Raw genomic sequence first — 14,594 nt, forward strand, 5'->3', positions numbered from 1 at the left:
CTCAGGATTTTGGTCTTCAGGATTTTGGGCTTTCAGGATTCTGTAGCACTCCCATATATATAAATATATATATATATATATATATATATATACATATATATATATATATATATATATATATATATAAATATATATATATATATATATATATATATACATATATATACATGGTACTTACGTATTATCGCAACCACATTTTGAACGGCAATATTAACGATCATGGAATATGGCTGTTTGATCGGTATGAAGTTGAATAAGCTTGAAAGGCTGCAAAGCTACAGATCAATTACCTCTATCAGTGGTCCACAGTAGGTTGCATGGCAAAAGTGTAATGGATTGCAAAGTGTTTTAAATTGGAAGTACCAGCATGCAGCTGTGCACTTTTCATACAGCTCAAGACCCGTAGGGTCCTTTCTAGCCAGTTAAGCCCTACAGTGACATAAAACTACTTCATTTCACTAATTAAAGGCTTGCAGGTGATGCAGAACAGCTAAGGTCTTGAAATCCCATAAACAATTTTCGAGTCTGTAACTTGAAAATATTTCATTAGAATCCACAAAGAAGCGTTCATTTCTCACAAGCTGTCATATCAGCCCCGGTTGCATACAGAAATGTTTCGACAAATGCTCCTTCAGTCTACCTACCTTTTTCAAATAGGTACTCTATAAAGGTGAAATGATCTCCACAAAATAGAAAACAACCAAAAAGCCAAGCTTCATAAATTCCACTTTCAGACATGTTTGTATTTTTGTTGGGCAATGAAATAGTTGCGGCAGTGGAATTCCTCAACAAGTGACAGCAAAATTACACGATCCCATCTATGAAAAAAAGTCCGCAACCACACAAAGTTAAGGATTTGTAGACAATAACAGGAGCGTTACCCCAAAAATAGTAAAATATTAAGGGCCAACATTTCTGCATACATTAATGACCATATGTCATGATCTTTAAGCAACCGCTATTGCCATTACATGTGGTTGCGATAATACGTAAGTACTATATATATATATATATATATATATATATATATATATATATATATATATATATATATATATATATATATATATATATATATATATGTATATATATATATATATATATATATATATATATATATATATATATATATGTATACACACACACACACACACACACACACACACACACATATATATATAAATAGATATAGATAGATAGATATAGATAGATATAATAAGTATTAAGCATGGATATAGGCTGATAATGCAATGAGTCAGCCAGGAACTTGGCAGGCTTAAGTAATACAGTGATCAGAGCAGATTTCAAATAATAGAAGGGATACAGTGGTGGAGGGGGACAGATAGAAATTTCACACATTTAATAGGAAAAGAAACAGCATGGAGGTAAGTCCCTGTAGACTTAAAGGAGAGGACAAGCCTATGAAGATGCTGTGCCATGAACATTTCAGCCACTGTAACTGTCTGATATTAAAGACTTGCTCTTCCTTGAATAGATGAAAAAGCTTGCAGTGATTTGTGAAATAATTGTTACAGATGTTCTAAGAGGAATAACTATGTCAGTCAGCTGCCTGGTATCATTATGTGTTCTTCCACTATTGATCTGTGCATCAGAATTTGAGGTTACCCGCATTCTACCACTTTTATTTACCTCACTGATGCAGACTTGGTAGTTTAATAAAACAGGGCACAGATAACACTTTACTACTACTAGTGGCATAGAGATATAAAGAGATGCCCAGGTGACCACGTTCGACTAGCAGCTCGGGCAGTTGATAGCTCTGCCGATATGCACTTGCAGGCCAATAGGGGGAGAGGGATAAATCTGCCTACACAGAGTGCAGATCTCCCTCAGAGGAGTGACAGCAATGCAAAGAGTGGCCATGAGGTGGGCATTAGGCTCACTAAACCACCAGTGGGTGGTAGTCCTTATCTTAAGTCTGCAGAAATATGCATCAGAAAGAGCAGGCCCGCTGCGTTACTATTGTGACATCATTCATGCTTCACAACTACATAGTGGGGTGGGTTTATGCTAACCAGAAATTATGCCATTGCAGGGATGCTAGTGAGAACACAAAACACCCTCACAGCTGCCAAAATTATATCTCCTCTCCCCCTACAGTTCTTGCCTCAGCTCTGGAAGGAGTTTTAATGGTCAGCAGACATGGGGATAAAATATTCTACAAACAAAAGATGCCATATTCTCATGGGCTAATTCCTTCAAGCAGTATCTAAACAACCAATAACTACCTCCCAAGAAGCAATACTGTGTCAGCCCTTCCAACAATTACTTGCCACAGACTATATTTTTACCATATGATGTCACACATGTAGCTCACCTTTCTTCAGGTAAGATTGTTCTTTCTTGCAGCTGTACACGAGAACACAAATAATGAATACTGCCAAGACTGGTATAATGACCATGTAGATAGTCGTCACACCTGAAGAAGGAAAACAGAAAAGGCTTCAATTTTTAATTCATTAACTTTAGATAAAGGACAGTACATTTTAGTGCAGTGTCTTAAAAATATATTTCAATAACACCCTCATTAATATGCAGTATCATTCTCTGGTTTGTTGATTCAAGATTACTTGATCAGATTAAAAACATTGTCTTTCTATCTTAGGTTCATAGGTAGGTACTAGGCTATCTGGCCGAAGGCATTTATAAGCCTAGCCGGAATGTGTTAGCTTTCGCCGCCCCCTTAGATTAGTTCCCTGTGCCTTTGTCCAGCAGAGCCACTGAAGTGGTCCCCGGGGTAAACTTTCTGTTTCCCATCCACTCGTCAAGGTTTCTCTTGAAGAGGGTTAGTGAGGAGCTCTGCCTAATATAGATTGGAATCTTGTTCCAGAGCATGGGAAGTCTCTGGGACATGAATCTATCCCTCCAGCACATCCTATTTATTGTTGTGGTGAGGTTTAGATCCCTGGAGTGTGTGGCTCGAGGGGATATGGTTTTCTTTAGGTGGAGCATGCCAATCAATTCTGGGTTGGATATGGCCTTGTATGTCAGGCAGAGATCACCTCTGAGTAGGCGGTATGCAACCGAGTACAGCTGGAGTTTCTTCAGTTGAGCTGCATAGGGCATCTGCTTGAGGCCAGTGATCCTCTTGGTGAGGAACTTCTGTGGTCTTTCCAGTTGTTGCAGGTGTCTTGTAAGGTACATCCCAAATGGGGCATTGTACTCTATGATGGGTCTGATGAGTGATGCGTAGAGGGGCCCAATGATCTCTTTCGATCTGGATGCAAACCCTTTTGTGATTAGGTGGGCCACATAGAAGGATTTTCTAACCACTTTGGCAATGTGATTATCAAAGGAGAGGTTACTATCTACTTGGGTCCCCAGATCCCTTATTATGTCTTCCATATTTAGGGGGCTACCACCTATGTGGTAGTTTGTGGGTACTTTGTTTTTTCCAAAGGGGATGACTATGCACTTTTTGGCATTTAGCTTGAGACCATGGTTTTGACACCAGGTATCTGTCTTAGTGAGACTCTTTTGGAGGATGTCTGTGTCAGCTGGAGAGTCAATTATAGCCCCTAGTTTGCAGTTGTCTGTGAACTTGGTGAGCCATAGTCCTCCTGTGTTTGCCTGTAGCTCTGAGAAGTATATGCTGAACAGGAGGGGTCCTAGGACTGAGCCCTAGGGAATGCCACTTGTAACAGGTTTAGAGTCAGACCTAGCTCCTGCAACTCTTACCATGTGGGTTCTGTCTGTGAGCCAGTTGGCAACCCATCTCATGATGTAGGGGTTTATGTTCAGGCTGGTGAGCTTGTCTATAATACCTGAGTGGGGAATAGTATCGAAGGCCTTTGCGAAGTCTAGGTAGGCTGTGTGGACCACCTTTCCCTCATCTATAGCTTTGGTAACTGCCTCAAAGAAGTCCACCAGGTTTAGGAGGCATGATCTGCCTTTAACAAAGCCGAACTGGGTTGGGTCCAGTGTTTGGAGGTTTCCAATGTCTCTGTTAATGGGATCCATGATGATGTGCTCCATAGCTTTGCAGACCAAGTTAGTCAGGCTTATAGGACGATAGTTCCCAGGGTCTGTTGAGGCTGACTTGAAACAGTGTGTTTAGGTGAGGGGTTAGTTCATCTTTGAGCTTGTGTAGGACACAGCCTGGGACACCGTCCGGTCCCATTGATGCTGTGTTTTTGGATTTGGAAAGGGCTGTTTTAACCTGAGTGTCTGTGATTTCAGGGTAACTACATTCTTCTGGTATAGTTATGGGCCCTTTTGGGGGTGAGAGGGGGGTGAAGTTTGCACTGAACCTGTCTGCCAGGATGTTGACTATATCAGTCAGTTCAGTGTATTTTGTGCCATTCTGCACTAACTCCGTGCAGATCTGAGAATTGACACTTAGATTCTTGACATAGCTAAAGAATGCCTTGTGGTTATCTTTGGAGTCCATGGCAATTTTTCTTTTGAAGCTAGCCTTGGATGATTTAATGAGGGAACGTAGTTTCTTGCTGATACTGATCAGGGATGTCTTCCCTTCTTGGGATTTTACTCTTTTCTGTACTAGTTTCCTCCTTCTATTGTATAGCTTGTTTAGGGCAGGGATCCACCAGACTGGTTTCCTTTTCTTGGAGGAGTGAGTCTTGCTTTTGCTTGGGATAGCACGATCCATGCATTCTTGTAGGTGCCCGTAGAGTGCATTAGTAAAGGATTTTGAAGCTTGGACAGCGTTATCCTTTAGCATGGGGGCTTTGAAACTTCCCACCTCGGTCTTAAGTAATGTGAACTTTGCTTTTGAAAGGTTTTTCACAGTGGTTTCTTTGACCTGGGGTGGTGGCAGAAGGTGGATATCCAGAGTGATTAGTTCATAGGTTCATAGGTTGGTACTAGGCTATCGGCCCTAAGGCCTATGCAAGCCTAGCCATAACAATTCCCTGGAAATTTCTTCCCACAATATTTACTTCTCTGGGCCCCTGTCTAGCAGGGTGACTGACATGATCCCCGGGGTGAATTTCCTATCTCCCATCCAATCATCAAGGTTCCTTTTGAAGAGGGCCAATGAGGCACTCTGCTTGACATGTATGGGCAGTCTATTCCAGAGTATGGGGAGTCTCTGGGTCAGGAACCTATCCCTCCAGCATGTTTTGTTCATTGTGATGATAAGATTTAGATCCCTGGAGTGTGTGGCTCTGAGGGATTGGGATTTCTTTAAGTGGAGCATGTCCAACAGCTCAGGGTTTGACATGGCCTTGTATGTTAAGCAGAGATCACCTCTGAGTAGACAATATGCAACAGAGTATAGCTGGAGTTTTTTTAGACGGTCGACATATGGCCTCTGCTTTAGGCCCGTGATTCTTTTAGTGAGGTATTTCTGTGGCCTTTCCAGCTGTTGCAGATGTCTTGTGAGGTACATACCAAATGGGGCATTATACTCTATAATGGGTCTAATGAGGGATGAGTACAGTGGGACAATGACCTCTTTTTTCTGGATGAAAAGCCCCTAGTGATGAGGTGTGCCACATAGAAGGATTTCCTGACTGTTGTGGCGATGTGGTTATCGAAAGTGAGACCACTGTCCACTTGTGTCCCTAAGTCTCTCATCACACTTTCAGTGTTTAGTGTCCTGCCACCTATGTGGTAGTTCATGGGTACATGTTTTTTTTCCAAAGGGGATAACTATACATTTCTTGTCATTAAGCTTGAGCCCATGGCTCTGGCACCAGGCATCTGTTTCTGTAAGGCCCTTTTGTAGAATATCCACATCATTTGGGGATTCAATAATGGCTCCCAGTTTGCAGTCATCTACAAACTTTGTTAGCCAGAGTCCCTTAGTGTTGGCCTGTACTTCAGAGAAGTAGATGCCAAACAAGAGTGGTCCCAGGACTGAACCCTGAGGTATTCCACTTGTCACTTGTCTGGAGCTGGATTTGGAGTCGGCTACTTTTACAGTCTGGGTTCTGTCAGTAAGCCAGTTGGCAACCCATCGAGTGACGTAGGGATTTATGCCCAGCTTAGTAAGTTTATCTATGATTCCAGAATTGGGGATGGTGTCGAAAGCCTTGGTGAGGTCCAGATAGGCTGTGTGGACCACCTTACCCTCATCCACAGCTCTGGAGACTGATTCAAAGAAGTCAATCAAATTCAGGAGACAAGATCGGCCCTTCACAAACCTAAACTGGGTGGGGTCCAGTGTCTGAAGGTTGCCAATGTCTTTGTTTATAAGTTTCATGATAATGTGTTCCATGCCCTTGCAGATCAGACTTGTCAGACTGATGGGACTGTAGTTCCCGGGATCCAAGGCGGATCCTCCCTTGTGGAGCGGGATTAACTGTAGCTGTGCACCACTCAGTGGGCACGAAGCCTGAGGTGAGGCTATGATTAAATATGACACTTAGGTGGGGTACCAGTTCATTTTGTACTTCATGTAGTACACAGCCCGGGATGTCATCTGGTCCCATGGATACTGTATTCTTAGCTTTGGAGAGTGCTGTTTCTACCTGTGTGGCTGTGATTATCAGAATTTGGCAATCTTTTGGTATTGAGATGGGCCCTTTAGGGGGTGAGAGGGGGGGTGAAGTTGGAACTAAATCGATCTGCCAGGATATTGGCAATATCTTTGGGATCAGTATATTTAATGCCATTCTGTTGTAGCGCAGAGCAGATCTGAGCATTGCCATATAGATTCTTGACATAACTATAGAATGCCTTGTGGTTGTCTTTGGAATCTTTGGCAATTTTATTTTTGTAACTAGCTTTTGAGGATTTTATGAGGGATCTCAGCTTCTTACTCAGGCTGGTGAGGGAGTGTTTTGCATCCTGGGATTTTCCTCTTTTCTGCAACAGTTTCTTCCTTCTGTTGTATAGTTTGTTTATAGCAGGGGACCACCAGATTGGCTTCCTTGTTTTGGAGAAGAGCATCTTGGTTCTATTTGGGATGGCATGATTCATGCACGAGTGGATGTGCTCGTACAGTGCCTTAGTGTAGGATTCTGCAGTTGAACTTCCAGATTCCATCTGCGTGGGTGTTGTGAAGTTTGTCACTTCTGACTTCAGTAGCATGAAGTTGGATTTGGAGAAGTTTTTTAAGGAGGTTTCCTTACTGGGGGGTGGGGGTGTGATGTGGATGTCAAGGGTGATTTGCTTATGGTCAGACCTAACCAATGAGGGGGTGACCACTGGTGTGGAGCATCTATCTCCCTTATTGGTAATGACCAGGTCTAGGATATTGGAGCCCCTGGTGGGACAATGGATTAGTTGATCCAGGGCGTTGGAATTTATGAATTCCAAGAACCGTTAGGAAAAGGAGTTGGTACCCAAGTAGTTTTCCCAATTAATGGCAGGGTAGTTGAAATCACCCAGTATTAAGGTGTTTGGTTGTATCTTAATATTTTCTAGTATGTTTAGGAAGGTGTAGTGAGAATCTTGGGGTATGGTGTGGGATCTGTAGCAAGCTGCAATTTGGATTGCAGTCTTACCTAGTGTTAGTTGCACCTGGAGAATTTCAGATGCATTGTGTTGGGCAACTAGCTTGGAGGTGTGAATATCCTTGGTGAATATGGACACTCCTCCACCTTTAGTGTTTCGGTCTTGGTTTTGTGGCCGAAAAGTGTGGTAAGAATTGTAGCCTGGTATTGCAGGGGTGCTCTCTGGAGCCTTGAACCAGGTCTCAGTCACTGCACAGATATCGATGTTCTCCATTTTTAGGAGTGCCTCGAGAGAGTGCATTTTGAGGTTTAGACTTCTAGCATTGAGTAGCATTACCTTCAGATTTTGCATGCTTGTATCTGTTATGGTGGTGGTTTTATCCTTTGAACCTTGCCTAAAAAAGGCACTATAGGGGTGGCAAGAGCTTTAGCCAGTAACCTGAATCCCAGGGGTGACAGGTGCAGACCATCTCTGGCAAAGCATCGTGGTTTTTCGATCATGTCTTTCCAGACAGACAAATACTGGATCCCGTTTGAATGACACCAGAAGTTTAGCCAATTGTTAAAGTCAATCATAATTTGTCATTATACTGTGATATCATTCTGGGCGAAGGCAGGATGCTACTCAGGGCTAGGGTCATAACTGCCTTGGTCACATGATCCAAGAGCTCTTCCATGTCTCTTTTCATGTAGTCCAGGGAGGTACGTCTCAAGTCATTCACTCCAGCATGGACAATGACAGAGTCGTATTTGTACTTGTTGTGGAGTGACTTGAGTGCATGCGTTATGTGGCGGATCCTGGCACCCGACAGACAGCTGACTGTAATTTTTTCCATGTTCAGCCTGGTGAGTGGGACATCAGTGTGCCTGACTATAGAGTCACCTATGACTAAAGTGTTGGGTACATTGTCTTGCCTTAGGGGCTGTTGTTGGGTGGCACACTGGTGTTGTGAGCTATGTGTCCCTTTGGTTGTGACTGGTGTTTGCTTGCGTTTTGGCTTTGGAGGTCCTTGTTGCTTGGGCAGATTAATGTTAAGGGCCTACGCATATGTGGGTTTAGTGTTGCTATGTGTGGGTGCTGATGGTGTGGGTTTTGAAGGGCTTTGAGTTGCTAGAGGTGTAATGCAGATGTTAGCCTTCTCCTCTTGACTGTCTAGCACAATCTAGGCCGGAGAGAGCTTTGCTTCCAGTTTAGCTATGTAAGTGCATCTCTCACAGGTGGTAGTGTTGGGTGGTAGGAGGAGAGGATTGTCTGTGTACATGAGGCAGTTGCCGCATTGCCCCAGTATGCCCAGATTCACCAGGTGGACAGGAGAAATCAATGGAAGCTGACCCTTGGACATGCCTGTTTAGGTGCTTTTTTGCAAAGTTTAAGAGCTGTTTTCCCTTACCTTTGCAAGGTACTTTGCAATTGTAGGCTGTTTAGTGCCTATGATTAATTTCTCCTTATTGACAAGGAGAGCTGAGTGCTTGTATCAGTTTCATGCTTCCTAGTGCTTTCCAGCAGGTTCTAGAGCAAGTGCTAGTCACAGGGGTTCAGATTTTAGTGCTACTACTGAGAAACCAGCTAGTTTTAAGGGAAAATTTGAAGAGCAGATTTTCTGGCACCTGGAATAGTTTAACTGTAGCCTCGCAGTGCTGCACGATGTGAAAAATGTGCAAACACACGCGTTTTTAAGCCAGAAAGTTGAAAGGGACAGAAATCAACCCAAAAAGGCTAATAAAATTACAATTTCAGAGCTGGAAACCACTCCTCTAGCGTTAGATAGGCAGTACAATTCTCACCAGTCCCACTGGTAGGCAGTAGGACTTCCCTCTACCACAGCAAGGTCTGGATAGCTCTGACCACAGAAAATAAAGTCCTGAGACAAGCAAAGCCTGGGATATGGACTGGCTAGAAAAGGTGGGAAACAAGCAAACAAGATAGTATATATTTTTTTTTTGTTGAAACAGGCCAAACAATGCAGTAATACAGTAAATAAACACAGAAAAAGCTAACACATGAGTGTGTGGTCTTAAACAGTAAATGCAATTAAAACTCTACAAAATTAGCAATTTAAAACTTTTTAAATGAAGCAAGGCAAGTGAACAACTGAAAAACGATTTAAGAGGCAGTAACACAGCAGAATAATTAGCTAGTCTACATATACAGAGAAGTCTATATATACAGAAAAGCAGCTAAAACACACAAACATTTAAGATGCAGTGCAACCTAGAGCACTTGAGTTTATGGTCAGTTCTAACCAGCGAGGGGTTGACCTCCAGTGTGGAACACCAGTCGCGCATGTTGGTGATGACCAGGTCCAATATGTTGTCACCTTTGATATTCAGAAATCATTTTGGGTAAATGGAACACTTTTCTTAATTTTCATCCTGGAAAATGTTACCGTAATTTACTTTAGATTGCTGTACTAAACTGCTAAATTTTCTTTGCAGCAAGAAAATGCTCTCTATAGGAAGTTGACATAGAGCTTTTGTTAATGCAACATTACTGCTTAATTGGTGCCTTGTTTTTTTTGTTTTGTATACCAAAATGCTAAGTTTAGTGTCTTTCCCACTTTACATTTGAAAATGAAACACTTGTTTCTGCATTCTTTAATGCTAGCTCCTTTTTATACTGAGTTTGATATTTGAAGTACAAGATTTTGTCTACGGGTCTCTCTCTCATTTGCCTGAAGAGTTTTACAGTAAGATGAAAACATATCAGTGATGTTTTAATATTTAATGAATCTGTGCCTATGTTGTACTTTTGACTAAGCAGAGCCTCCCCCCAGCACAGAAATGAACATACATTCACATACTATCAGCGGTTTCACAGATGTATATAAAAGGTAAGCTAAATTAAAAATATCTGTTTTTGAATGTCATGTTGTGCCATTAATTTTTAATTCTATTACACAATGATATTTTAACGCATGTTATTTTACAGCAAGAGACATTAATATCAAACCAAGCTATACTAAAGGGCTCTGTAATAATATTTCGCATGAGGCCATTATGCATAAAATCAAACACACAGATGTTTGTATAAAGTATACGTGTGTGTGTGTGTGTGTGTGTGTGTGTGTGTGTGTGTGTGTGTGTGTGTGTGTGCGTGTGTGTATGTGTGTGTGTGTGTGTATATATATATATATATATATATATATATATATATATATAAATATATATTTATATATAGGTTTACTATTGTTTGTTTGAGAGTTGCCGTTTGAAACAACTAATAGTAATCGACCCAAATGATCAACACATTTGAGTTGACATTGTGGCCAAAACCATCACATGATAGCCGTATAGGAGCTGATGTAAATCAGACACCCACTCATACTATTACCTCTTCTATAAGAAAACCTACATTTATCTGGTAACATCCCCAAAATCTTATCATCCATGAAATCTATTTACAAGAATTTGTGGATTATTTAAATGAAAATAAGTTGGGACTTAGGTTCACAGTGAACTATCATCCTCAAACTATCACTTTTTTGGATATGCAAGTTAATGTGCTGGATGATGGTACACTAAGTAGCACCGTATATAGAAAATACCCATAGTTTAACAATCTGCTTCATGCCACCAGCTGTCATCCACAATATGTAATAAACAATATTCCTAAATCACAATTTTTAAGATTCAAGAGATTTTGTTCCAAGGCGGCAGATTATGATACACTAGCTAAGGATATGATATATAGGTTTCAAATGCAAGGATATTCTAACCAAGTTATTCAAAAAGCAGTAACCTCTCTGCAATGTATTGACAGACAACAAGCTTTAAGATATTGGGATAAAACCCAAATACAAGATACACCTGTTAGGTTCATTATGGACTTTGGTTACAATACCGGCTTCTTGAAAAACATTATATATCAACACTGGGATATCTTACAAATGGATGATAAGATTTCGGGGATGTTACCAGATAAGTGTAGGTTTTCTTATAGGAGAGGTAAGAGTATGAGTGGGTGGTTTAACCACTATAAGAAAGGGAACAAGTGGGGTAAGTTGGATATACAGAGGAGGTTGGATGGGTGTCCTTTAATAGGCAGCCATCCTTGTGGAAAGCTTTTGTCCCAAAACAAAATGTTTTCAGCTCATCCAGTTGTTCCAAAATATTTGATATATTGATTTTTGGTAAGTGTAGTAGTGATTGGGTGGTGTATTTGGTTAAGTGTACCTGTCCAGCTTTTTATGTAGGACAGACTTCACGCCCATTCAGACTAAGAATATCAGAACATCTAAGTGATATCAAATGTGGGAGAGGCAGTGATGCCTGATACAAACACAGCATGAAACACCCCGTGGCCAGATACTCATTTATTATTACAGATAGAATCAGTAAAAATACAAGACCACATGAGGGTTTACATCCACTTCTAAATTTTAAAGAATGTATGTGGATAATTAAATTGGGAGCTTTGTTTCCACCTGGTTGAAAAGAATTGTTATAATGGACCAATAAGATTTCAGCTGCTTTTGTATAAAGGCAGCACTGATGAAGGCTATAAGCTGAAACCGGTATACTGTCTTCACCCTAGTGGTGTTTGGAGTTTTATCTTGTGGTTTTGTGTTTGTGGAATTATGTCTTATTAAATAACTATTCACTAGTGGCTAAATGGTATGCTGTTTGCTTTTGTTGAAGAGTTGACTTTTTTGAACCTTGCATCCTACTGTACTTGCACAGGGTTTCATACATTGGTAGCTATTATACTGACCAGCCTCAAAAATTCTCATAGTAACAGCACCTGTTTTTGGTTAGTTTCTTCCGTGGAGTGTAGCCAAGCTTTCAACATTTCTTCCATGGTTTGGATAAGAACATATCAGGACATACAAACTCTTGTCAGAGCAATGAGCAGATACCAGGCACTGCAACAAAGCATCTCTGGAAAATAAATATTTGCACCTTTTTTATGAAAGTTACAAAATGTAATAATTGGATAGAAGCACAAATTGTAAATTATGAAAAGGGTATGGTGGTGCAATTTAGTAAATGTTCTAAAAATGTTAAGAAAATGTTACTAGAAAATTGGAAAATAATACAGAGGAACCTGAGCTATATAAGATAGTAGGTGATGGTCCACAATTTATAAATAAGAGAGTGATGAATTTGAAAGATATCTTTAAGATGATGTCACAGAAGATAATTGCTAATGATGGAACATAAAAATGTGTTTTTTGTCATTGGTGTAAGTTTATTTGGACGAGAAATAATGCTTTTCCTCAAACATTTAAGAAATAACTATCGAAGTAAAGACAAATTTGATTGCAATTTTGTAAATGTGGTGCATCTTGCAATGTGTTTATGCTGTGATGCCTTCTATATTGAGAAAATGGCTAGAAGGCTGTCATAGTATATATATATATATATATATATATATATATATATATATATATAAACATATTTATGCCATAAAGATGGGTGAAATGAATAAATACACTATGTAAACATTCTGGAATATTTTAAAAAGTTTGTTTTGCAGTGCTGGGTTCTGTAACATTGGATGTAAGACATTGGGATATAAATATATTGTTGGAAAACTAAGACACAGAATGGCTAAGATTAGTGGCAAGAAAGACATCCCGGTCTAAAGGAAGCAGTGTAAATCCAGTTTTAAAAATGAAAAAGAATTTTACAAATTATGTCAGCTGGTTAGCTGGTTACTGAAAAGTATATCTTTGGATGTTTTGATATATATAAGTGAGAAATTTTAGTATGAATGCAATATGAACAAGTCTTATAAAGTGAGGAGATGAAAGTGCTAAATAAAATACTGGGTTTCTGTAAGTTTCCTGAGTGTAGTGGATTTTGGATTTGATTTCAGAGGATTTATCTATTGCAGTCTTTGTACTTTATGACAACCTTCTTGTCATATTCGTATACTATATCAGGCTATAGCCTGAAAGCACCAAACCAGGAAATTGGCTTCTGAGGTGAATGTTTACTATGGGTCAGAAGAGCGGATCTCACTGAGGAATCTGGACTACTGGAGTTTGACAGTCTTGTGGGTTACTGTGGATGTAACCTGAGGCATATTCAAATGAAGATTTTATTTGGTAGAACTGAAGGGAGACACAGCTGTGGCTTTTTGTTTGTCAGAGTGATGCTGGAAAGATTATAATGGGCCTGAAAGCTAGAGTTAGTTATATGAGCTTTAAACCTTAATGTTAGGTATTCTATAAATTGTAAAAAGTTGAGAAAAGCCAAGTGGGCTGTGTTTTTCATTCCTTTATTGCCAGGTGTGTGAACTGTTTGAGATAAATGTTCTTCTGGTGAGCCAGAATCATTTAACTGCTGGTGCTTACTGCATTTCTCTTCACCTACAACTTTGGAGAAGTCACTTAATGGCCTTAATATAGTCCAAGGCAGACACCAACAAAAAGATTGAGGAGTTGCATAAATAACTTGTAGGTTTGGCTAATGTAATAGATACCTCTGAACCTGTTATTAAAAAGCTTAATAAGGAAGACAAAGTCATATCTGGTGCTTCTGAATTGTATGCCACACAAAAGAACTAGAATAAATACTCTAAAAGTCTGTCTTCCCAGCTCATAGCAGAGATATTACAAACTTTAGAAAACTGATTACATAGATGATAAGAAACTTAAAAAAAGACCTGTTGGCTAGGGATGAAATCATTTTCAAAGTACAAACTGTAAAATTTCTCAACTAAATATTTAATCCTGACAAAGTGGTAAGCATTCAGATGCATAGTTTTACATTTATTCTAAAGATATGGTAAGAACATGATATTAACAATAAAATAATCATGTCAAAAATTCTAGAAGTGGACAGATTTAAAAGAGCATTCCCTAGTAATATGAGAAAGTGGATGTTACAAAGAAATTCCATGAATTCTGATATATTAGTAGCTTTAGTAGTATGTGTGTTAGTTAATGATATATTGTTTAAAACTGAATGGTTTCTAAATCTAAAAGAAATACATAATCTTATGAGAAACACAAAGTACCAAGTAATGGGTTAACTTGTTTCAGATGTGGTAGAAAGGTGTCACTAATACTGAAGAGAATACTAGTAATAGAAATATGAAAACTGATATACATGTTATAAATGGAGGTATTTCTACAGAATGTGAAAAGCCTGTAGCTAGAATATGTCACAATTATGTTGTTATGTTACAACCAAGCTATCGAGGTATACTGCATTTTTTTGTGTGAGAGAGAGAGAGAGAGAAGTTCATACCATGCATGACTTTGG

The 14,594-nt window shown here is 39.6% G+C and overlaps 1 protein-coding gene across 1 annotated transcript in view; it reads right to left on the reverse strand.

Annotated features, from left to right (window-relative positions):
- LOC122807959 (tumor necrosis factor receptor superfamily member 14-like) overlaps positions 1-14,594 on the reverse strand; it is a 580,779-nt gene that overhangs the window by 88,905 nt on the left and 477,280 nt on the right. Inside the window, exon 6 of the mRNA XM_044078991.1 lies at positions 2,339-2,440. Coding sequence (XP_043934926.1) covers positions 2,339-2,440 — 102 coding nt within the window. The remainder of the gene's footprint in view (positions 1-2,338; positions 2,441-14,594) is intronic.

The sequence above is a fragment of the Protopterus annectens genome, chromosome 8.part0 (assembly GCF_019279795.1).
Source record: "Protopterus annectens isolate FY-2018-M chromosome 8.part0, PAN1.0, whole genome shotgun sequence".
Classification (NCBI taxonomy): domain Eukaryota; kingdom Metazoa; phylum Chordata; order Ceratodontiformes; family Protopteridae; genus Protopterus; species Protopterus annectens.